Source organism: Lepus europaeus, chromosome 5 (assembly GCF_033115175.1).
Source record: "Lepus europaeus isolate LE1 chromosome 5, mLepTim1.pri, whole genome shotgun sequence".
Taxonomy (NCBI): Eukaryota; Metazoa; Chordata; class Mammalia; order Lagomorpha; family Leporidae; genus Lepus; species Lepus europaeus.
Window position 1 is genome coordinate 38,284,706 of NC_084831.1, and position 24,549 is coordinate 38,309,254.

The 24,549-nt window shown below is 44.5% G+C and overlaps 1 protein-coding gene across 2 annotated transcripts in view; it reads right to left on the reverse strand.

Annotated features, from left to right (window-relative positions):
- Positions 1 to 2,885: 2,885 nt before the first annotated feature.
- Positions 2,886 to 24,549, reverse strand: part of EFCAB14 (EF-hand calcium binding domain 14) — a 47,898-nt gene continuing 26,234 nt past the window's right edge. The window contains exons 5-11 of one of the 2 annotated variants that reach the window (XM_062191254.1): positions 20,375 to 20,485; positions 17,084 to 17,188; positions 15,848 to 16,036; positions 14,249 to 14,335; positions 11,731 to 11,842; positions 10,025 to 10,150; positions 2,886 to 4,931 (exon numbers count right to left, since the gene is read on the reverse strand). In XM_062191254.1, the coding sequence (XP_062047238.1) occupies positions 4,756 to 4,931; positions 10,025 to 10,150; positions 11,731 to 11,842; positions 14,249 to 14,335; positions 15,848 to 16,036; positions 17,084 to 17,188; positions 20,375 to 20,485 (906 nt within the window). In that variant the 3' untranslated portion in view covers positions 2,886 to 4,755. The remainder of the gene's footprint in view (positions 4,932 to 10,024; positions 10,151 to 11,730; positions 11,843 to 14,248; positions 14,336 to 15,847; positions 16,037 to 17,083; positions 17,189 to 20,374; positions 20,486 to 24,549) is intronic. The other variant, XM_062191255.1, reaches the window with a different exon arrangement.

Genomic DNA, 24,549 nt, shown 5'->3' on the forward strand with positions numbered 1-24,549 from the left:
TCTTCACGAGGCTATGTCCGTTGGAAAGATGTCCTCACGGGAAAGTGGTACGGCCCGGATCCGGTATTATGCTGGAACCGAGGCGCGGTCTGTGTCTTCCCACAGGAATCTGGAAGAGAACCTCTCTGGATACCGGAAAGATTGGTCAGAAAAACAGCCCCGCCGCCACAAGATACACCTCTATCACCTACGGACGACATCTCCCCCGAGATAACCGAGATTACCACGCTCTCACAGGACGACAAATTGCAACAAAACAACGAGACGTGAGATGCACCCCTTCCGCTTCTTCATACTGGCAGCGGCTTTGCTCCCTGGCTCTTATGCGGGCTTTAACTCCAACCCCACTGCTTTACTGCAGAACGTAGACAACCCTTGCGACTGCAAGGGGGGGACCAGCAACACCGTACTGCAGCGTACTCACATCGCCACAGCTGATTGTGGGGACAAAACTGCATATCTGCCCCTCCAGGGGATCCCCGGCCTACCACGCGGCTACATATGTGTGCCCAAACCCCGCGTTTCTGATCCCCATAGCAAAAACCACTCCTGTCCTTGCTCGACCTTTCAAGAATCCATGCACAGCTCTTGCGATTCCTCATACTTCCAATGCACTTCTGGCGGTCAGTCGTACTATGCCACCCAGTTACAAAGTACTCGCAGGTCCTCTAGTCCTGACCATTTGCCACAGGTAGTCCATTCATCCCCCTACCTCTCAGCCCCCTGTGTTGGTACGCCTGGACAGTGGGCGTGCTGGCGCACTACGGCACCCGTGCATATCTCTGATGGCGGAGGCCCACAGGACCAGCTCCGCCACCAACAGCTAACAAAGCGATTAAAACCCTCGTCCCCCCATCCCTACTCACGCCTCACATATGGACAATGCCTCCATCAGGCACACACCTTCCTCGAGTTGTCTTGTTCCCCCTCTCATTCATTGGGCTGTATCACCCATCCCTGACGGGGAGCGAAAACTGGGTATGCGAGACCAAAGGTACTGCAGCAGGAGTCCACCCGGGGGTTCCGGGGGTCCTGGGAGAGCATATGCATATGCATACAGGTTCAATTCCCAGCCTGCCCCAGCAAAAGGGAATAAAAACTGATCCCTAACGGAGACATCAGGGGTTGTGGCCAGGCCCTTAAAGTTCCGTAACTAACGGATCACAAGCACGCTGGGTATGCACCTCTACTCTCTGCCTAGTAAATATTCTCCCGGCCCTCATGAGCCAGGGCCGTCGGGGATGTGATTTGTGCAAAAACAAAAGGAGGGAGATGTAGGGAACCAGACCGGAGGAACCGTGCCCCTAAGATGGCGCCGACTCCCTGCTTCCGGGTTCTTCCTCATCTCAGGGAGTTCCCGCTCTTGCTCGCTCCTTCCCGCCTTAGATTTCCCGCTCTAGCTCGCTCCTTCCCGCCTTGCCACGAGATTGTCCTATCCCCGCGCTTCTAGCCTATCACCTGATTTGTGACGTGTATTGTGCATATAAACCCTTGCTACGCGGGTGTAAGGGAAGTTCCTGCCCAGAAGAGATCGAAGCTGGATCTCCTGCTTGCCGAGCAATAAAGGAACCCCGTGCAAAGTGTTCGGTCTCTGTCTCTTGCTGGACGAGGACGGCGCCGAGCATAAATTAAAACGGGTGAATTATTGATATGCAATAAGCAAAGCTCAAATCAAGTCACAGAAACCTTGAATTCACTTCCCAAACAACCAAAATTACATATAATTACCAAAATAGCTCCAGTAAGACAAAGCAGATTTATATTTCTTAATATGAGAAAACAGCAAGGTAGGTTCAGTTCGTATAACAAACAATCCTCGCTCTACAAGTCTCAGGAATACCCAAATGTGTTCCAGTTTGTATACGAAAGAGACCGCTTCTAGATGGTGCTGGTAAGCGAGCCAATGAGGTGTGCAGCAAACAAAACCTGTCACTGAGAACAACAGGCCATTATGTGTGTGAGCCCATCGAAGTCAGAATCCTCCACTGTGACCAGAGGGACCGGGCAAGGGGGGCCAAACAGCCAGCAGCAGGTGAAGGGTGCGCCCGCAGAGCCCGCAGAGGCCACGCAGTCATCTCAAAACCAGGCTCTCGATTCTTTTGGTGCTTCTCTCTATGTGACCTTTTCCTCTGGGATTTACGGGGAGGCTCTCTGCACACACAGTATACCAGACAGTACAAGGCACGAAGAAAATAGGACCAAGAAGCAGGGCTATGGGGAACGTAGCAAAGCAGCAAGAGGAACCGCCAGTTGGCAAAAGTAAAAAGATTTAAAAGCAAAATCAAAACTGCAACCAAACTTGCCATTACCCAACCTTCCAGTCACAGCTGATGTGGCGCAGGTGAGGTCTGACTATCGGTCAAAGCAAATCACAGGCTGGGTAAGTGAAGACAACAAAGAGAACCCCCAAATCAACAGGAAGAAGGCTTAAAGGCTTATGGGGCTCTTTTTTTTTGAACAAGAGTTCGAAACCTGCCACCTCTGCCTGGAGCTGAGGCAGTGTCTCAGGCAGGACGCAGGTCTTGACAGGTCCGAGTGCAGTGAGAACGCCTCTCCAGGCTTGGGAGGGGTGAGCATGGCACTGCACACTGGCTCAGGGATGAGGCTGGCCACACAAGCTTGAGGTGGGAAGGAAGAAGAGAAGCTAAAAAAACAAAATGGACTTCTCCACTTACACAACTCTGTGATGCAAAAGAAATGCACAGACAACAAAGAGTTAAGGTGTCCAGAAAGTATCTGCCAGTGAATAAGAATTTGAAACTAAAAATGACAAGCTACATTACCCTCAAGTATATTTCATATAAATCAGTTCTCAAAAAAAAAAAAAAAAAAACTTTCCAGGTACAGACATACTATTTATGGTACAGTATATACAAATACAGCAGTATAATTCAATTTATTGCTAGAACTTTATTTGGTTGTTACAAAATCAGTAAGGGTGTATATATTAAAAAATGGGAGGGGGGATGAAAGGCAGCCAGAAGAGTAAGAATTATCTTCACGTTTCCTAAAGTGCCAGGTTAATTTTATATTATATTTGAACTTTTATGAGAGAGTGAAATAGCACAGGTGGGCAAGGGCAATGTTAAGGAAAAAAGAAATAAAAAAAGGAGATGCCTAAGCCATAATGAGACAAGACACATCCACGGGAAAAGACTTCCCCTTGCTGAAGCTAAACTTTAATACTTCTAGAAAAAAATGTAAGGTTGGCCAACACCAAGCTGAACATTGTGTAAAGAAACAAAACAAAGCAAAAACCAAAACCAGCCCTGAAAGGCTGACGGGGACTACACAGCCCGACAGCTGATCCGGCAACGTGGACAAAGTTAGAACGGAATCGATCGCCACTCAAGAATCTGGTGCCATGAGAGCTTCCTTGCTCCCCTCACTTGGCCTACAGCAACGTTGAGTTTCGTGGTTTCTTCCTTACTGTTGCCCCAGAACTGCTTCTAGGACCACACAGCAAGTCCAGACTCGACACGCAGGGGACGTGGAAGTCTTCCTCCCTCCAGCCCAGGGACCTCTGAGGCAGGTCCGCGGAAGTGTTTAAAGGGTGAAGGATCACACTCGCTGGAATTCGCTTTGAAAACAACTTGCTGTCATCACGTGAACGCCCCTGCTGTGGGCATCCTCTGAGCTGGCAGGTGTAAGGAAACGGAATACGACTTCCCGTGTTTCACTTCACCACTGTTTTGGCCTTACTCATCCTATAGAGAAATGCGTCAGGTTCCCGTTAGCCCCCAGGAGAGATCTCGAGGGGTGTGGTTTCTGGGTCAAAACGAAAGGCATGGCTGTCTCTAAGGCTCCGGTGGCCAGGCGGTCAGTGGCCGGGAGACTTCAGCGCTGCCGTTTAGAACAGAGCTGGTCCCAGAGCAGGGAGCTTTCAACAGCTTTAAACAGACTGGAGTGGGCAGTGGGGGAGCACAATCCAGTCCACCCGGCCGGGGAGACCCGGCAGGGGAGTCGCTCCCACTGGTTCATAAACCTAAAACAGGATTAAAAATAAGAACCCCACCACCACCCCAAAAGTTCTCTGGTTTCCGGGGCGGGATTAGCAGAGGGAACAGAGAATCAGAATCCTCCTTTCCTGAGCCTGGAGCCAGCGCGCCCCCCACAGTGTTTACTCCCTGATTCTACTCCCCAGCTCCCAGGCCACACCCGGGCAGCACCTGGGGGACGCTTTCAGGAGACATGGACATAGTTTCAGCTGCGACCCAGAGCAGATAAGCAATTCTTACAACAAATCATTTGTTCAAAACCACTCTTCCTATTTTCCACACAATACGCACAGTCCTTCCTTTTGTTGTAAATATTTACAAACAGAAAAGGCCTGTCTTTGAAAGGAGACATTTTCTGAGTCTCTTATAAAGTGCAGCTAATTTAAGGCAAATTTATGTGAAATATAAAAGGTGGCTTAGTCTCTCTATATACACATTTCCCAGTTTTAAAAGGTAAAGTTTCTTCTTCTCAAAAAAAAAGAGAAAAAATGATGGTTTTATTTCTTTTTTCTTGGAAATTTAAAAATGTAAGATCTGGCTTTAGGAAATCATAGATTTCTGAACATCATTATATAAGTAAAATGGTCTTTTTTTTAAAAAAATAACTTTTCTATAGCTTCTTCAAACAAGTTACAAGGAGGCAATGTGTCTGCTGCAGTGGTCGGGAGGACTGATGGGTAGGTGGGGGTTACTTTGTGAGGTGAGTAGACTTTAGGTAGTCAGGTGCATCTCCATTTCTGAAACAAGCCTGATGACGCTAGACACCTACAGCGACTCTCAGCTCCGGGAGCGAGTATCTCCCATCTCCATCAGAATCAAATGTTCTCAAGCGCTCTGGTTCTGGCAGGGCAGAACCTAGGGCCTGTGAGATTTCCTGGTAGGTCAGCTTCCCATCCACATCCTGGCCAGTCTTGTGGAATAAATCCTGAAGATCTGTCAAAAAGGAATTATAAAAATACAGGTAACTTTAGTTAAAAGTAGCCTCCATTGAATTTAAAGCACTCAAAGAAAAGGTAAACAGAAAGGCTAATTTCTGATCCTTTAGGAACAGGAGGATCATAGGGCCCTCCTCACCCTCCCCCTGCCCAAACAAAAGCCGTGTTGGGGAACTACAGGAGAAAGGGTGGAGAGCTGGCTCTCCAGCTGGGCCTTCTCTCCAGGTTTTCCAGAGTTTAGTCTTAAGTTGGAGGAGTAAAAGGGAATGCAGAGACCTAAGGAACTGCCTGATAGGAGCTAGCTGAGCCTTTTGTGAGATTTCTTCCTGGATGGTTGAGTGGGGACTGGAAGAACACTTCGAAGTCTTTAGGAAGTAGAAATCCCAAATACTCAACGTCTTCTCAGTTTTGATGGGAAAACCAAAGCTCAAAAAGGAAAGTAACTTGCTTAAGGCCACTTAACTCTTTTTTTTTTTTTTTTTTTGCTGGTGGTAGGACTTTTTTTTTTTTTTTTTTTTTTTTAAAGATTTATTTATTTGGGCCGGCGCCCTGGCTCAACAAGCTTATCCTCCGCCTAGTGGCGCCGGCACACCGGGTTCTAGTCCCGATCGGGGCACCGGATTCTGTCCCGGTTGCCCCCTCTTCCAGGCCAGCTCTCTGCTATGGCCCGGGAGTGCAGTGGAGGATGGCCCAAGTGCTTGGGCCCTGCACCCCATGGTAGACCAGGAGAAGCACCTGGCTCCTGCCTTCGGATCAGCGCGGTGCGCCGGTAGCAGCGCACCAGCTGTGGCGGCCATTGGAGGGTGAACCAACGGCAAAGACCTTTCTCTCTCTCTCTCACTGTCCACTGTGCCTGTCCAAAAAAAAAAAAAAAAAAAGATTTATTTATTTGAAAGAGTTACAGAGAGAGGTAGAGACAGAGAGAGAGGTCTTCTATCCGTTGGTTCACTCCCTAGATGGCCGCAACGGCCAGAGTTTTGCCGAACCGAAGCCAGGAGCCAAGAGCTTCTTCTGGGTCTCCCACATGGGTACAGGGGCCCAAGCACCACGGCCATCTTCTACTGCTTTCCCTGGCCACAGTAGAGAGCTGAATTGGAAGAGGAGCAGCCGGGACTAGAACTAGTGCCCATATGGGATGTCGGCACTGCAGGCAGTGGCTTTACCCGCTAGGCCACAGCTTCAGCCCCAAGGCCACTTAACTCTTAAATGGCTACATAAGGACCAAATTATCTTATTATCTAACTTGTTGCTCTTTCCACTACATGACATTGTCTCTCTGGATCCAGAAATTAGCAAGCTTGACAATCAGGGACTCAAAACCACAAGGAGATGCCACTTCATAGTCACTGGACTCCAAAAGGGTCAGTGAGGATGTGCAGACAGTGGATTGAGTCCACATACATTGCTGATGGGAAAGTAAAGTTGGTGCAGTCACTTTGGAAAACAAATTGGCAGTTCCTCAAAAACAGTTAAGGGGGCCGGAGCCATGGCACAGTGGGTTGATCCTCCGCCTGCAGCGCCGGCATCCCATATGGGCGCCAGTTCTGGTCCCGACTGCTCCCCTTCCCATCCAGCTCTCTGCTGTGGTCTGGGAAAACATTGGAAGATGGCCCAAATCCTTGGGCCCCTGCACCGACATGGGAGACCCGGAAGAGGCTCCTGGCTCCTGGCTTCGGATTGGCGCAGCTCCAGCCGTTGCGGCCATTTGGTGAGTAAACCAATGGATGGAAGACCTCTCTGTCTGTCTCTCCCTCTCACTGTAACTCTACCTCTCAAAGAAATAAATAAAATCTTAAAAAAAAAAAAAGACAACCTTAAAAAAAAAAAACAAACCAGTTATCATGAAACAGCAATTCTGTTCCTAGGTATACACAGAAGAGAAATGAAAATGTATGTCTACATAAAAATCTGCATACAAACATTCATAGCAGCACTATTCCCAATAGCCCAAACTGGAAACATCCCACGTTTCCATCAACTGATAATCAGTCAATAAAACGTGTTATGTTCATATAGTGGAATATTATTTAGTCATAAAAAGGAATGAAGGATTGATAAATGTTACAACACGAATAGACCATGAAAACACTATGCTAAATGGAAGACACACATTGAAAGAAGGCAGCATAAACAAGGCCACGTGCTGTTATGATCCCACTTACATAAAAGACCCCCAGTAGGCAAGCTCTCAGACAGTGGATGGAGAGCAGTGGCTGCAAGAGGCTGGGCAGTGTTTAAACATTATATATATCATGTTTTCTCTTGGGGTGAGGAATATTTCCTGGAATTAGTGGTGATGGCTGCATAACATTGCAAATATACTAAAAACCAGTGAATTATAGATTTTAAAAGGGTCCAATGTTATGATATGTGAATTACATCTCATTAAAATAAAACCAACCAAACAAAAAGGACTAGATATCTCTTCAAAGCACTTTTTGTATTCAGGCCGGCATTGTAGCATAGTGGGTAAAGCTGTTGCCTGCAGTACAGGCATCCCATAAGGGTGCTGATTCAAGTCCTGGCTGCTCAACTTCCAATTCATTTCCCTACTAATGTGCCTGAGGAAGCAGTGGAAGACGGCCCAAGTGCCGTCCAAGACGGCCATGTGGAAAACACAGAAGAAGCTCCTGGCTCCTGGCTTTGGACTGGTGCAACTCAGGATGTTGTGGCCATTTGGGGAGTGAACCAGTAGATGGAAGCTCTCTCTCTCGCTCTCCCTCTCATTCTCCCTCTGTAACATTGCCTTTCAAATAAATAAATAGATCTTTAAAAAAAAAAAGCCTTTGTCTCTTTCTCTGTTTGTATGTTTAAACACATATACATATTTATATTTTTGTGGATAAGAAAGAAATACCACCAGTTGATTTGTATTTTTTTTTTTTTTTTAATTTCAAAGGCACTATTACAGCCAATAGGATTAGAGGATTTCTATCAGGAGTCTCTTGTATTTTCTCAAAGGTCCTATAACAAACACTTAGGAGAGCTGATTATTGTATAATATTTTAAAAAGACTTGGTTGTTTCCCCATAACCAAATAGAAGATAGATGATTTAATTTCTAATATCAAAGAGGGTCAATGAGTCTGATGTTTCTTTAAAAATATTCCTGAAATTTTTTTAAAGATTTTTTTTTTTTTTTTAGTGAATATAAATTTCCTAAGTACAGCTTATGGATTACAAAGGCTTCCCCCATCTAAATTCCCCCCCACCCGCAACCCTCCCCTTTCCCGTAAAGATTATTTTTTTATTATTTATTTGAAAGGCAGAGCTACAGAGAGGTAGAGAAAGAGAGAGAGAGACAGACAGACAGACAGAGAGGTCTTCCATCCACTGGTTCACTCCCCAAATGACTACAATGGCTAGAGCTGTGCCGATCCAAAGCCAGGAGCCAGGAACTTCTTCCGAGTCTCTCATGTGGGTACAGGGGCCCAAGGACTTGGGCCATCTTCTACTGCTCTCCTAGGCCATAGCAGAGAGCTGGATTGGAAGTGGAGCAGCTGGGACTTGAACTGGCGCCCACACAGGGTGCCAGCACTGCAGGCGGTGGCCCTACCCACTCTGCCACCTGAATTCCTTTCTGATTTTCCTTTTTTCAATACCACACCTGAATTCACTATGCCTCTTGTTTGGTACTTAGGAAAAATGAAAATGTCTGAAAGCAGGGACAATAGTTGTGGTACCAAGTCTGGTGTACACGTTGTTTTTGTGGACAAGCTTCAAACAGGGCCCACTCTCACTCCTATGACAGGCCTAGCAATGTCCTAACAAACCTCAAGAAATCTCTGAAAGCCAGAAAGGTCGGTGGGCTCTTCCTCCTAATGTCTGCCACCAAGTGGCTAGCTGGAAAAATGTTTTGTTGTTTTTCTCTTTGTGCATGAGTTTATACAGCATCCTATGCAGCTGGCAGCTGCATTAAAAAAAAAAAAAAAAAAAATTGCTGCTTCAGGTCATTCAAAAGTATGAGCATTTGAAAGTGACCAAAGAATCTCTACCCATTCATCCCCAGCAATTCTTGATGTAATAATGGAGAGGGGGCAACCTGCATTGTCACTAAATACAACTGAACGCTCTCCCTCCTCCAAAGAAAACAGAAAGAAAATAAATCAGGATGACACAAAAAAGTGACCACATTTCAATGGTGTTATAAATGTTTGAGTCTTCTGTGCTTTAAGCAATGATTGCAGCATGCAGAACACTTAATCATTCATTTAACAGATACTCACATGTACAAGGGTACTGTGCTAGGGGAGGAGTTAAATTTTGTATAGTCCCAGTCAATTATAATAGACTGACGTACTAAATAGGGAAAACCACAAAATGTTAAGGAGCACACAGGAGTAGTCCAATCCAGTCCTGGGAGGGAAGGAAACTCTTCCTAGTGGAACAGCATTTAAGCTGAAATGAACGGCCACGGCGGGAGGACCGGAACAGATGCTCCAGGCAGTTGGCAAGGCAAACACGGTTCTCTATGAATCATAACCTTCCTATTAATGTTTACTTTGTTGATTTTCAGCAAAAGGGTCCCTCACTTCTAGAAGCACCTGACAAATAGGGTCAACTTTTACTCTGCTATCTCCTGTGTCTTTATGCCTTCTCCACTAGACTGTAATGTCCTTGAGAAAAGAGAGACCACATCTTACACTGTATTCTTACTGCTTAACACTGGATTTAATGAGGCACTCATTGACTGAATGAAGACCTAAGACAATTAGTAGAGAAGACAACACAGTACACAGGTTCTCAGAGTACAAACTCTGGTGTCAGATAGCATTGATTTGAATTCTGCCTCAATCAGTTATTTGCTGTGTGAACTCAGGCAGGTTCCCTAGCAGTACAATGGGTCTAATACACAAACCTTTGTGTTTGCAGGATGGTTACCAGGATGAAACGACACGATGTGTATCAAGTATCTGGCCTATATGAAGTGTTCAATAAATGTTAGTTTTTTAAAAAGTGGGGGTGGGGGAAGTGTTACTATGTTCCTAAATCAGTATATATGAAATACATGAAGCTTGTATAACTTAAATAAAATTAAAAGTTATTACTTTGAACTTTTCTGACATTACATTCCGACAACATAAAAATTTACCTTCAATGCTAGAAATTCCTGGCAGGGAGATAGGTCTTGGTTGGGTAGCTTTCTTAAGTTGGTCACCAAAAGACTGTGAAAATTTTGGCAATGCTGATGGCTTTGATGTAGAACTCTGAACTTGCTCTGTAATGAACACATAAGGTTTTAGAACGACCTGATGCCAAACCAAACTTTTAAGGCATTTGCCTATATTTAAGAGAAATAGTTGAGAATTAAGTAGCATAGTGACTGAATTTAAAAGCATTAAAAATACTGGCCAGTGAAGATAGCCAGTGTTGCATTCAATTATAGTCAGTTCCATCAGAAGATTTTATAGTAGAAGTTAGCATTACACATATTTAATATTAAAATTTTTTAAAAATTTGAGATATACACACACATATACAAGCACACACACAGACTTCTCATTCGCTGGTTCTCTCCCAAATGCCTGTAACAGGCTGCACTGAACCCAATCCAGTTATCCCATAAAGGTAGCAGGAACCCAACTACTCGAGTCATCATCTTCTGCCTCCCAGGTGCACGTTAGCAGGATCAGGAGAATGGGTACTCAAACTCAGGCACTCCAACATGGGACACAGGTGTCCCAAGCACAGTCGTTTAATCGCTAGGCCAAATGCCTGCCCCACATAATACATGTTTAGATGGTAAGCATTTAAGCTGCCAAGAGACAAAAACATAGTGGCTACATATTAAAGCTTTTCTGACATCCTGGAGACATGCTATAAAGCCTGCTCTAGGGGTACATGTCAATATCCAGGCTGGTGCTAAGAGTATACTGTAAGATTATGTAAGACAATGCTGAGACAAGGTCTCTCAAGTTCTATCTCCCAAGCAAAAGAAAATTCAAGATGGTAGGCGTTTACCCTGGTGATAAAGGCACCTGTGTCCCTCTTGGAGTACCTGGGTTTGCTTCTTGCTCCAGCTCCTGACTCCAGCTTCCTGGGAGGCAGCAGTAAAGGCCCAGGTAATTGGGTTCCTGCCACCCAAATGAGAGATCTGATTTAGTTCCAGGCTCCTAGCTTTGGCTTGCCCAGTCCAAGCCATTGCAGGCATTTGGAGAGTGAACCGGTAGAAAGGAGCTCTGTTTATAACTCTCTCTCAAAAAAGTAAATAAAAAATAAAACAAATTCAAGAAAAGTTTCAGTGTTTTTCCAAACCGAAAACTTCTTGTTGTGGGGAGGAATCAAAGCCCACACAGCCCAGGGTCTTGGGTTCACCCTTTGTAGAGCTGATATCAGTGGCGACTGATGCATCTGCTAATATTGATTAGGTATGTCCCTACCTACCAAGGGCCCTCTTAACTAATAATCCCATCAGTATTAATGATTTTCAGAAGGACTAATATTTATTTTTAAGTAAATTTTATGCACTTACAGAAATGAAGGCTCCCCTAAACAACATTTAGGGCTGGTTTAATATATGTTACGGCAGTAACGTTTTTGCCTATAATTGGATGCAGACAGCATGGAGAAGTCTATTTCCAGCTAAACATTACCCATTCTTCCCTTAATAGACTAGAGTACAAATCATGTACAAAATGGGCTTTTTCCAAATGAAAGCAAAGTGCAGCAGCTCCATCTCGGTGCACTCAGGCATCACTCACGCGGTTCGATCAGCACTGCTGCAGCACCTTCCACTCCCTGTGTGGGAGGCGCTGCCCAGGCCTGCGTGAAATATTCACGAGTCAGGCCTGCTCTCACCTTCATCAGCGTTCTCTGGAGGCCTGTGGCTCTCAGGTTTGTTTGTGAGGGCACTGATCAGCTGCAGTTTCTCTTTTAGCTTGGATACCTGAGAATATGAACTATCTTCTTTCTGCCCAAAACAAAGATCACAGAAGGTTTAAGACGGAGGCAAGCCCTCACTTGAGTCTTCACAGACGATACCCGAGCCAGTTTAGCAGGTGGTGTTTGACCTCAGTGGGTTCCCTACACAGGCAGTGGAGGAATGAACCAACAAATACGGGGTCTCCATCTTTGGTGTTCAGCATTGATGAGTGTCTAGCTGGATTTGAGGCCAGGCCATTAAAGGAACATTACGCTACAGATGATCTGATTCACTGCGAACCTTTGGCTGATGGGGCAAGGCATGCGCACGTCAGCAGTAAAGGAAATATCCTCCTGCTCAGGTGCCTATGCAACACCCATTTCCTAAAATGAGCAGGGGATCGTTTTCTAGGAGCTGTTTCACACTAACTAAATAACTTTCCTGAATATTGTTATCACCTTGTGACTAGAGCACTTTAGGCTGCTTTATGTTCTTATAACCTCAAAATAAAACAATAAGCTGCACACACACACTCACAACAGCTGAATAAAAACAAACCACAACTCTCTCAGAAGTTCCCTCTGGACTCCATGGTAGCAGGAATTGTTAGGAACATGAAGAGGGAGCTGTAGTATTTCTAACTGTAAGTCTTACTTGCTTATGTCTTTTAAAGTTTTTCTCCATACCCCGCTTTGTTTTCTAGAAGATTAGAGTGGCATATAAAATATATTTCATTATAAGAGGAGAGACATTTGGTTTCTGTGAGGCTGGTTTCTCAATGCTTAGGTTAATGTGAAAGGTTCTGATCTTCTGTTTATTAAAACATCAACTCATCACACATTTCTTTTATTCTGTATGTTTATTCATTTCTCTGCCACTTTTTAAAAGATTTATTTATTTATTTTGAAAGTCAGATTTACAGAGAGAGGGAGCAATAGATAGATAGAAAAATAGATAGAGAGAGATGTCTTCCATTGTTAGTTCACTCCCTAGATGGCTGCAATGGCCAGCACTTGGCCAGGCTTCAGCCAGGAGCTTCATCTGGGTCTCCCACATGGGTGTCAGGAGCCCAAACGCTTGAACCATATTCTGCTGCTTTTCCCAGGCCATTAGCAGGCAGCTTGATCAGAAGTAGAGCAGCCAGGACAAGAACCAGTGCCCATACAGGATGCTGGTATCACAGGCAGTGGCTTTATCCACTCCGCCACAACACATCTTTATTTCTACCCTAACAGTTGTTGTACAACAGGTCACCCTGGATTCATTTAGAAAGCTAAGATATGGACATACCTAACAAATCTAGATGCTAAACAGTTGTAGAATGAATAGTCAAGAGAAATTGGATCTTATATGAGGTAGGATAAAGGGACTGACACACTGAGACGACAGTTAAAAGCAAAGTAAAGCCAAAACATCCAGGCAAAAGTGAGCAAGAGTACTGTCTTCTGATATTTACTGTTAAAATGTGAACTGTTGCTGAGGTCACTACCAGTTACTTTTCTGCACTTAACATTCATATCTGGTTGTATATTTCTCTTATCCTTGGTTAAGGTTCAAGAGAAATTGCAGGAGCAGTTGGAAAACCAAACCAAAGCCTTGCTTATGAAACATAAAAACCCTAATATATGTTAATTTATCTAGACAACACAAAACTGTTTAGGATGACAAAATAAAGATGGAAAGCACTACATCAAAAACTGCCTAAACTATGGTTCCAATCTAAGTTCACTTCCTCTGGAGCTCAGATCCTTTGAATTTCTCAAATGAAACGTGCATCTCAGATATTTTAATTTCTCAGTCAGAATCTTCCTGACCTTTCCTTTATCTTAGCCCAGGACTTAAACTATAACACTCTATGCTGCTATCAAACTTTCTTTCCTGGGACATGATAACACATCACAGCTTTCCTGTCTTATCCTGCTTGACAATATATCTGAGAAGAACAAAAAACGGGAAAGGCACAAGGTGAAAGGAATCTATTAACTGAGGCTTAAAAAGATTGTGAATGTGTTGAGATTGCAATAAAAATCAGGAAATAATTTTTAGGCTAGAAACTTTTTTTAGATGATCTGTGCCTCTTTCCTCTATTATTAACACAGGCAAGTCACTGTCTTAGCTTAGAAGTTGTTTCCTTCAGGAAGCCCTTCTGATCCCTGTTAATGTTCCCAGTACACCCTATATTGTTTCTTTGTATCATTTCTATTTGCTATTACTTATCTGTTCAAGTATGCGTTAATGATTTTCTTACTGACAGACTGAGTTCCACCAGAGTAAGGGTACCATGTCTGTCCTGCTCACTCTAGATCTCACCAAAATGCTGGGCACAGGGCAGGTGCCTCCTAAAGCAGCCCCTGTGCACTGACATACTACACGCCTTGTCTTGAAGCTCCTGTTGAGAGCACAGAGATGCTGATGCCTTTATTTTTATTTCAGGGTATGTCTCCTATTATTTACCTTTATGCTTTGGGTTTTTAATGGTTCTGTTCTGTTGGTTACTTGATCCGAAGATTCTCTTTTCAGAGTGGCAGCTCCATCATCCATCTTAAAGGGAAAAAAGAGAAGATTAGAGGCAAACACTAAAACGTGAATATCTAGCAACTGTGAAACCAAGAGGTCAAACTTACTTAAATGGCCTCAGAATACTTTCAACAGAAATGGCAGAGGAATGGAAGAAAAGAGAGAGGAGGAGGGAGAGGGGGAGGGAGAGGGGAGGGAGGGAGAGGCAGAGGGAGAGGGAGAGCAAGGGTGGGGGGGACCTGATGCTTCCAGTTGTTTCCATCACAAACTTTACAATTTTGATGGATAAACGGCAACAGAACATTTACCAAGCCTGTGCTGGGTCTGAAGCTGCTGGAAGGAATGGCAGCACAGATGGACACTATTACCAATTTTCTCTGCTGGAGAAAAGTCAAATGGGGAGGGCAAGGACAGTAAAAGAAATTTGGGGGTAGTAACTTTTCACAATAAGCCTCAAAAACCTTCAAGGCATAATATTCATGAAATCATCCAACATTTCTAGCTCCTACTCAGCTTAGCTAAGTTCAAAAGAGATTTTAAAAATAAAGCCCCTTTAATCTTCACAGCTTTGTACTAAATTACATACCCCTGTAAAGCACAAGGGGGGACAGCAGAGGGAACAGGTCTTCCTGCTCCACCCTTCAAAGCCATGTCCAGGCAACCTGCCAAGGCCCCACCGTGGCAGAGCCAGTTCAAACGCTGCTTACCATGTTCCAGAGTTCAATTTTATTTGTGGGCTTGCTTCCAGCTTTGGCAGTTACTTGCATTTATAGTATAATTTCCTGTATTTGGTTTCCATTTTTTTACACATGCCTATGTCTTTGCTGAACGAAAGTTTTAAAGGTTGGGCCAGTAGTTATTAAAACAGCCCACATGGACTCTAGCACAATGTAAATGTGCAAGGTGATAAAAGACCACATTTTATTTATGAGAACATGAGGATGTGTAAAGTGCCTGGTCTGCCAGCATCAGTGACTCCATAGGTCACTCAGTTTCTTAACAGGTAAAATGAAGGGCTGAACGAAAGGGCCTCTTAAGGTGAGGAGCTCGTCTGACCTAATCTGGTTTAAACAGCCTTCCTGACATTATTCACAAAAAATCCCCCTAATGTGCAGAGAGAAGCAGGATAAATGTGAAAGTCAAGTTCAGGCTTAAAATAATGGGAAACAATTTTTGTTTCAGTCATTGCTCCTGTCCCAAAAAGCTAGAAAAGATCGGGAGGCCCTCCTTCGGCAATATACACCAGAGCCCCTAGTCCAGATGGGTCACTGGTAACCTAAGAGGAGGCTTTGTCATCTTTGCCAAGAACTTGTGGCGAGGCCTTGGCAAGCGATTTGGCTTCTCCACTTCCAAACCAGTACTAGCACTGCCTGTACCATTCGTGTCACAGAGCTAGTGTGAGGGTTGAGGGAGGCACCCGTTGAGCAAAACAGAAAGACACAGCTTCTCAAGCCAGAAGACTGCTGTGGAATGCCACCTGTGCGCAAGGTGGCACGCTGCGGCACGGAACGTCACGGGAGATCTGAAGAGGCTTACCGTGGTGAAGGACAGGTTTGCTCTCTTTTCTACCTTGCTCACAGCCACACCGCTTTCTATCAGGTTGACTCTCTGGGTAAGATTACTGACTGTCTCTTTCATCCCCTCGAGTTTAAGATCATTCTGTCTCTGGTACCCCACCAGGGCACTGTTTACCTCCTCTAAAGAGTTGTGAAGGTACAGGATATCCTAGAGTGGAAATAAATCAAGTTGTAGAGTACAGCTAAAGACATACATACATCAGACAAACCGGAGGGCAGCACTGAACAAACAGCATTATGTCAAGTGAATGAAGTAAACTCCTTTTCCTGGTTTTAACCATCAATTGCCTGTCTCTGCTTTGTCCCTCCCACTCTAAATTGCTCCTACTTTATTCCCTCTGGAACTGTCTGACTTCCGCTAGAGACAGAGAGGGAAAGAGGAAAGACTACCTACATGATTCACTCTCTGGTCTCAGCAAGCTGAGCGCTTGAAAATTGATTTCCCAATGCTTACCCCACCTGCTGGCGGGAAAAACTGCTGGGTTATTAACTGAAAAGCCCATTAACCTAATTTGTCAGAACAAAACTACCTTAGGAACAATACCAATTATTGAATTGGCTCATGTAACAAAACCATAACAAGTAGTGCATTATTTAGTACAAGATTCAATTATTTTTATTGACATCCTCTACTACTGATTGCTACTTAAAGAGGAATGATGACTATGGGTTTTAAAGGGCATAAAACTCAGGACAGAAATTCTTCTTTGTGAAGATTTCCTTTATTTTCTTTAATGGGATTCAGAACTCAATATCCCATTCTCCCTTCTTGCTTTTTGTCTTTATACCTAAGAAAATCCCCATTTCCAAGAATATGCCTTCCAACATTCTTAGAATTTACCATGGCTCGAAACAGCTATCACTCTTGATTAACTTGCTATCCATCTATCTTTAACTTGGTCTGACTGCTATTTTTCACAGTTTCAGGACAATCTGGTCATTTCCCATCCCTCTAGATGTGAAAAGGAATTTACTCCACTGATTGACATACAGGGGAAAAAAGGTGGGTGACAAGGAGGCATACAGTACTTAGGCTCCCCAAGATGTCAACATGCATCCCTCTCTACTCAGCCCTTAGGCAGGCAAACAGGTGCAAAGATCCCTGCTGAGGCATCACAACACTGCGTCCAAGCTCCCCACGCTGCCTTCATGGCTCACTGTGGTCACAGGGAGTGAAGCCAGAGACAGGAAGTACCTGTTTCAGATTCTCACTGTGGGTCTTATTGTCCAGTTCTGATGTAACCGAAGGTGATGGAATGATCTGGTTGCTTCCACTGGTCTCCGCTGAGAAGTGTTGGTTCTGTTAAGAATAATGGAATTAAGTATTGGCAACAAGTAATTTCTAGATGTATGTAACCATCTGGGATGGCCCTAGAATATTTTAGCCTCCCTTACCACATCTATAGATTAATAAGTATTCCCTAAAAACCTACAGTGTGACCAGTCCTGTGCTAGGCCCTGAGGGTACCATATACTTTTAAAAGTGCCCAGCCTCAGGCACAAGCTGCACCCAGATCACCTCAGGAACTAGGACCCTCCTGGTCTGTTTTCCTGGTCTTGAAATAAAATGAGCTCTCCAGTAACCATTTCTCCTCTCTCTCATTACCTGAACACCCAGAGGAACTACACAATCACTATAACTTCCCAGGGACCAACTCACTCTGAAGCTGGGCTGGTGTCATCATTTCCACCAGACTAAGGGGTTTGGATATTACAAGAGCAGTCGGTCATGCAACTACTGGCTTCAGGCCTAGCGCACAGCCACCAATCATGTACATTATTAGTGTTCCCCTCACAGCACATGCCAAGATTTATGTCTGAGGTTTACCTTCTTCTCCCACTCCCTCTACTGCTCAGGGCTGTGCAGAATCTGAAGTATAACATGTTTGTGCACTTTTCCTGTTAGTGGGTAAAACTTTGCATAGCTCAATCCTTTGGATCTCACAACTACGATTTAGGATAAAGGACTAGTGGCCATGGAAATGTAAAAGGGTCATATTTTTCAATTAGGTTTTTTTTTTTTTTTTTGACAGGCAGAGTGGACAGTGAGAGAGAGAGACAGAGAGAAAGGTCTTCCTTTGCCGTTGGTTCACCCTCCAATGGCCACCGCGGCCAGCGTGCTGCGGCCGGCGCACTGCGCTGATCCGAAGCCAGCAGCCAGGTGCTTATCTTGGTCTCCCATGGGGTGCAGGGCCCAAGGAGTTGGGTCATCCTCCACTGCACTCCCTGGCCATAGCAGAGAGCTGGCCTGGAAGAGGGGCAACTGGGACAGAATCCGGCACCCCGACCGGGACTAGAACCTGCTGTGCTGGCGCCGCAAGGCGGAGGATTAGCCTGTTGAGCCGTGGCGCCAGCCTCAATTAGTTTTTTTAAAAACAGATTCAGTGTAATTTGTAGATACAATTTTTTTTTTTTAAGATTTATTTTATTTATTTGAAAGGCAGAGTTACACAGAGAGAAGAAGAGACAGAGAGAGATCTTCCATCCATTGGTTCACTCCCCAAATGGCCACAACAGCTGGGACTGGGCCAAGCTAAAGCCAGGAGCCAGAAGCTAGGAGCTTCTTCCAGGTCTCCCATGTGGGCGCAGGGGTCCAAGCACTTGGGCCATCCTCTAATTTCCCAGACACATTAGCAGGGAATTGGATCAGAAGTGGAGCAGCTGGGACACAAAGCAGTATCATATTGGATACTAGCACTGCAGGCAGCAGCTTAACCCACTATGCCACAAAGCCAGCCCCAAAGGGGAAGATTTAATTGCAATACAATATAATTGGTTTAAATACTTTTCCTTGAAATCTTAAATCCTAGACATTTATCAACCCTGCATTCCTAAGAAACAAAAGGCAGCATTAAAGAGAAAAGGGGGAAACATGGGTTTAGAAAGCAGGAAGTTTTCTCTTAGGAAAAAGTATTTCAGAAAAATAATTACTTGAGAACATACGCAGGGTGTTAAAATAATAATAAAAGTGTTGCTGAATTGTAGGACTCTTTATTACCATGGTCACTCAGCTACTCAGCAGCACGTGCAACCAGAATCTAGACGTCTGGACACTCAGCAGTGTGTTCCTTCTGCGTTAGCTCCATTAGCAGCAGTGAGGAGTACTGTCCTAAAGATGTGGAAAATCCCCCTTTCTCGAGCTGTCTAATACAGCTCAGATCTCTCTGGCACCAACTTCCTACTTTAAACTTGGAACTCTGAAGCTTGCAGAGTTTGTGGGGCAGATGGAGAAACTAACAGAAACGTTGGAAACTTGTGTGCTTTGAACAGTCTTGAAAGCTTGAACACTCTTTCATATAGAGGTAAGTCATCTCCCCAGCAAGACAGCCAGGGTTGTGCTATCCCTTTCTACCCTTCATAAATGCTTCATGGAACTGCTAAAAACAGTTAGTTTTAGTGACTAATTAAGGTCTCAGAGTGACTGTGAACAGCTTAATCTGCAGCAGCATTAGGAGACCCAGAGGCTTCTGAAAACAACTCCTGGGCACTGCAGGGCTTTGCTTCTGTTCTGCCTATTTGTTGCTGCGTAACAAATCATCTCTACACTCCGTGGCTAAAACAACAGTTTACTGCTTCTCCTGATTCTGTGGGGTGATGGAGCTCAGCTGGGGGGTGGGGATGAGGAGGTTCTTCTGTCCACGGGTTCTAGGCTGAAGGCACACACATGGTTGCATTCAATGGAAAGCCTGGCTGGAGCTGGAACATTCTGAGAGAGACTTTCACTCTCTAGAGTGCCTCTTCCCTTGACCTCTCTGCCATGCCCAAACTCCTGATGCACTGAACAGTCAGAAATAGTAACTTGTTTTAAGCCACAAATTTTGGGGATGGTTGTTACATAGCAATAACTGAGATACTTCTCCATTTCTTTTTATTCTATTTTCTCTCCTATCCATTTCATCCTCAGAAACCGTGTCATCCTTGTATCTCCTCCAGCACCACATTTGATAAAAGACTCAGCTTTCAATTCTATCTTTCTTAGCTGCTTAATTTATAGACTGTAAAACAATGTCTACTGCTTATTAGATCTTCTTTTATTTTATTTATTTATTTTTAAATAATTCTTTTTTTTTTTTTTTTTTGACAGAGTTAGACAGTGAGGGAGAAAGACAGAGAGAAAGGTCTTCCTTCTGTTGGTTCACCGCCCAAATGGCCGCTACAGCTAGAGCCAGCTATTTCTTCCTGGTCTTCCATGTGGGTGCAGGCGCCCAAGCACCTGGGCCATCCTCCACCTCCTTCCCAGGCCACAGCAGAGCTGCACTGGAAGAGGAGCAACTGGGACTAGAACCCGGTGCCCATATGGGATACTGGCGCCACAGGCGGAGGACCAACCAAGTGAGCCATGACGTCGGCCCTGCTTATTAGATCTTATAAACAGGTGCATGCGCAGGCCTGTTCAGATCAGTGCCAAGTTAGTGTCATGATCCTTACACTGGAATGGGTGAGCAGGAACACGCTGCCTTTCTGGAGCTGCGGCAGGCTTCCTTACCATATCATTCTGCAGTAGCTCCATGGTTTTCTTTTGCTCATCCACAGTCTTCTGTATTGCCTCCACAGCAAGATGAACGCTGTTTAAAGTATTGCCAATGGACGCTACACTCTGAACAGAAGCAGGTAGAAGATTAGTGTAACTGACATGCAATAAACTGTACAAATTCAAATGTGTACTTAAGTATTTTGACAAATACATACCTGTAAAACCATTACTACAACCAAGACAGTAAACATTACCCACCCAAAGGTTTTTTCATGCCTCCCCATAATTCCTCCCTTCTTGTCTGCAGGCAACCAATGATCCCTTTTCTGTCACTATTTTCATGTTCTAGAATTTTATGTAAATAGAATCACTGAGTGAATAAGCAGGCTTTAATACGGCTTTTTTCACTCAGCATAACTGAGATTCACTGACATTGTAGCCACTTCATTGCTGAACACAGTGTTTCATTTATAGCTGCATCATAGCTTGTACAAACTATCCACCTACTGATGTATATTTAGGTGTTTTTCAGTATTTGACTACTAAAAATAAAGTTGCTATAAACATTCATAGTCAAGTCTTTATGTGGCCTTATGCTTCATTTCCCTACATCATATGCTTTCCCATCATCACAATACCTAGGAGATGAAGGGTTGACCAAATGGCAGATTTACATTTAACTTAAAAAACAAAGCAAAACAAAACTGCCAACCAGGTGGGCATTATGGACCAGTGGGTTACACTTCTGTGTGAGAGATGCCCATATCCCATTATCAGAGTGCCAGTTTGAGTCCCAGCTACTTCACTTCTGATCCAGCTTCCTGCTAACGTATCTTGGGAGGCATCAGATAATGGCTCACATGCTTGGGTCCCTGCAACTCACGTGGGAGACCTGGATGGATTTCTGGGTTCCTGGCTTTGGCCTGGATGAGCCCTGGCTGTTGCATGTATTTGGGAAGTAAACCAGTAAGTGGAAGATTTCTTACTGCCTTTCAAGTAGATGAACAGACATTAAAAAAACAAACAAACAAACAAACAAAAAAACCCACCCTGCCAAACAGTGTTCTAAAATGATTATAGGCCGGCACCGCTGCTCAATAGGCTAATCCTCTGCCTGCGGCGCTGGCACACCGGGTTCTAGTCCCGGTCGGGTTGCCGGATTCTGTCCTGGTTGCCGCTCTTCCAGGCCAGCTCTCTGCTGTGGCCAGGGAGTGCAGTGGAGGATGGCCCAAGTGCTTGGGTCCTGCACCCGCATGGGAGACCACCTGGCTCCGGCCTTTGGATCAGCGCAGTGTGCCAGCTGCAGCGTGCCAACCCTGGCGGCCACTGGAGGGTGAACCAACGGCAAAAGGAAGACCTTTCTCTCTGTCTCTCTGTCCACTCTGCCTGTACAAAATAAATAAATAAAAAATAATAAAATGATTATATCATTTCACACTCCCACCAGCCATGCAAGAGTTCCTGTTACTCCATATTTTTTTTTTTTTTTTTTTAAATTTTTTGACAGGCAGAGTGGATAGTGAGAGAGAGAGAGACAGAGAGAAAGGTCTTCTTTTGCCGTTGGTTCACCCTCCAATGGCCGCCGCGGCAGGCGCGCTGCGGCCGGCGCACCGCACTGATCCGATGGCAGGAGCCAGGTGCTTCTCCTGGTCTCCCATGGGGTGCAGGGCCCAAGCATTTGGGCCATCCTCCACTGCACTCCCTGGCCACAGCAGAGAGCTGGCCTGGAAGAGGGCAACCGGGACAGAATCCGGTGCCCCGACCAGGACTAGAACCCAGTGTGCCGGCGCCGCAAGGCGGAGGATTAGCCTAGTGAGCAGCGGCGCCGGCCCGTTACTCCATATTTTCACCAATACTGGCACTATTAGTCTTATCAACTTTGGTCATTCTAATGGAAGTGTAGTAGTATATCCTGATTTATATTATATTAAACACCAGAGATCCGTATTTTTACTTATTTCAAATTATCTTCAAACTATGAATTCCATGTAGCTTATACTGAGACAATGAACAACAAACACACTCTATTTAGTTTTCTATAAATAACTATGGAATATATAGGAAAAGCAAGCAATTTTCTTGATTTAGAGGACTTTTCCTAGAGGATAAACAAATATTTCCTAAAGAAAATATAATATTTATAAATTTGGGACCCAGAGATCAAGTTTTCCCACAGATGGCCTCTGTCAAGCCCTGTTGTGGGCAGGCAGACTGCCAGAGCCAGCACTGTAAACTGTCACTGTGTCCAGAGCACATGAGGTCGGTCCTTGGAGCAAAAATGCGTGAAACCATTTTTGGCTTTGGGAAACCCAGCATTGCAGAGCTGAAGGAATGACTACATTTGGTAGGTTCTTCTTTTACTGTAGAATCCTATCAGTGACCAGTGAGTAGAAATAGATATGGGCAGAAGCTTCCTTTGCTTTCATTAGGTCTCAGGAGACTAAGTAGACTGGTGACATGGCTCAGTAGTCAGCTATCCTAAGGAAACATATTTGGTGCGTTTTGGCCTTTTTTTGGGGTTTTGTTTTGAAGATGTATTTATTTATTTGAAAGTCAGAGTTAGAGAGGGAGAGGAGGACACACACACAGAGAGAGAGAGAGAGAGAGAGAGAGAGAGAGATCTTCTTTCTGCTGGTTCACTCCCCCGATGACGGCAATGGCCAGGACTGGGCCAGGCTGAAGCCAGGATCTTTACCTGTGTCTCCTATGCGGGTGCAGGGGCCCATGCACCTGGGCCATCCTCTGCTGCTTTTCCCAAGCCATTAGCAGAGAGCTGGATTGAAAGTAGAGCAGCCAGGACTTGAACAGCTGCCCATATGGCATGCCAAAGTTGCAGGTGGAGGCTTTATCTGCTACACCACCATGCCAGTTCCTTGAGTTTTGGTGTTTTTATTAAGACGTGCTGATAATGTCATAGTATTATGTGATTTATTTTAAGATTTCTTAATTTATTTGAAAGGTAGAGTTACAAAGAGAGACTGTTACAGAGAGACACAGAGAAAGAGAGATCTTCCATCTGCTGGTTCACTGCCCAAATGGCTGCAATGGCCAGAACAGGGCCAGACTGAAGCCAGCAGCCTCTTTTGGGTTTCTCACATGGGTTTAGGGGCCTAGGCACTTGGGTCACCTTCTACAGCTTTCCCAGTCACATCAGCAGGGAGACCGATCAGAAGTGGAGTAGCTGGGAATTGAATCAGCACCCATATGGAATGCCAGTGTAGCAGGCAGAAGTTTTACTTGCTACACCACAATGCCTGCCCCAGGGTCATTTTTTTTTTTTTTTAAACCGAGATCAAGAATCTGAGCGCACAAGACATGAAATTTTCAACAATAAGTAAAAAAATTACATGAGATACACTGAAGATAGGTATTTGAGATAACCTACCACTTCAGAACAGAGCCACTTGTAATAAATACAGTGCCTAGCATTTTAAACGCACAGATCTGCAGAGGTAACACACTGGGTAGTCTCTAAGCTAGATGCTGTCTATGAAAGCTCTGTTACAAAAGCTACAGGCATTCAAAGACACCTACTGTTAGAGAATCCTCACTGGCTGGATGTAAAAGCCCATTAGGATGCAAGAAGATAGTAAGCTCTTGTTTAGGCATTTTTTTTTTTTTTTAAAGGAAGCAGCTGACAGAGTCATATAAATTCTGGAGCAAAACTCTGAAACCAGTATTCCTACCAGCTGCAAAGTGCCTGGTACATATTGGAGGAAGCTCCACAAATGTTTACTGAATGAATGAATCAAGACACAACCAATTTCCTTGTCTAATGTGAGACTGCCAGAGCCGCTTCTGCACTGAAGGCTACAGAAGCTCATCTCTCCCCCAGTGGGTCCTGGGGAACAATGTCAAGAATCCCGTCTCATCAAAGTTGTTTCCATCTTTTTTTTTTTAAAAAAAGCTACAAGAACATGACCATATTAGACAAGCTGCAAACTGTGAAAACTGAGCATATACAGATATTGTGGCTATAAAACAGCAAGTTCATTTTTGCTTGTGGTTTAGGAATTTCTCACACCTTTGTGGAAATAACTTGTATGTTTATAGAGCCTGGCATATAATGAAATCAAACGTATAACACACTAACTATTTTTTAGTTTATTTGAAAGGCAGAACGAGCAAGAACAAGAGGGAGAACGATCTCCCATCCGTTGGTTCACTCCCCAAATGCCCACGATAGC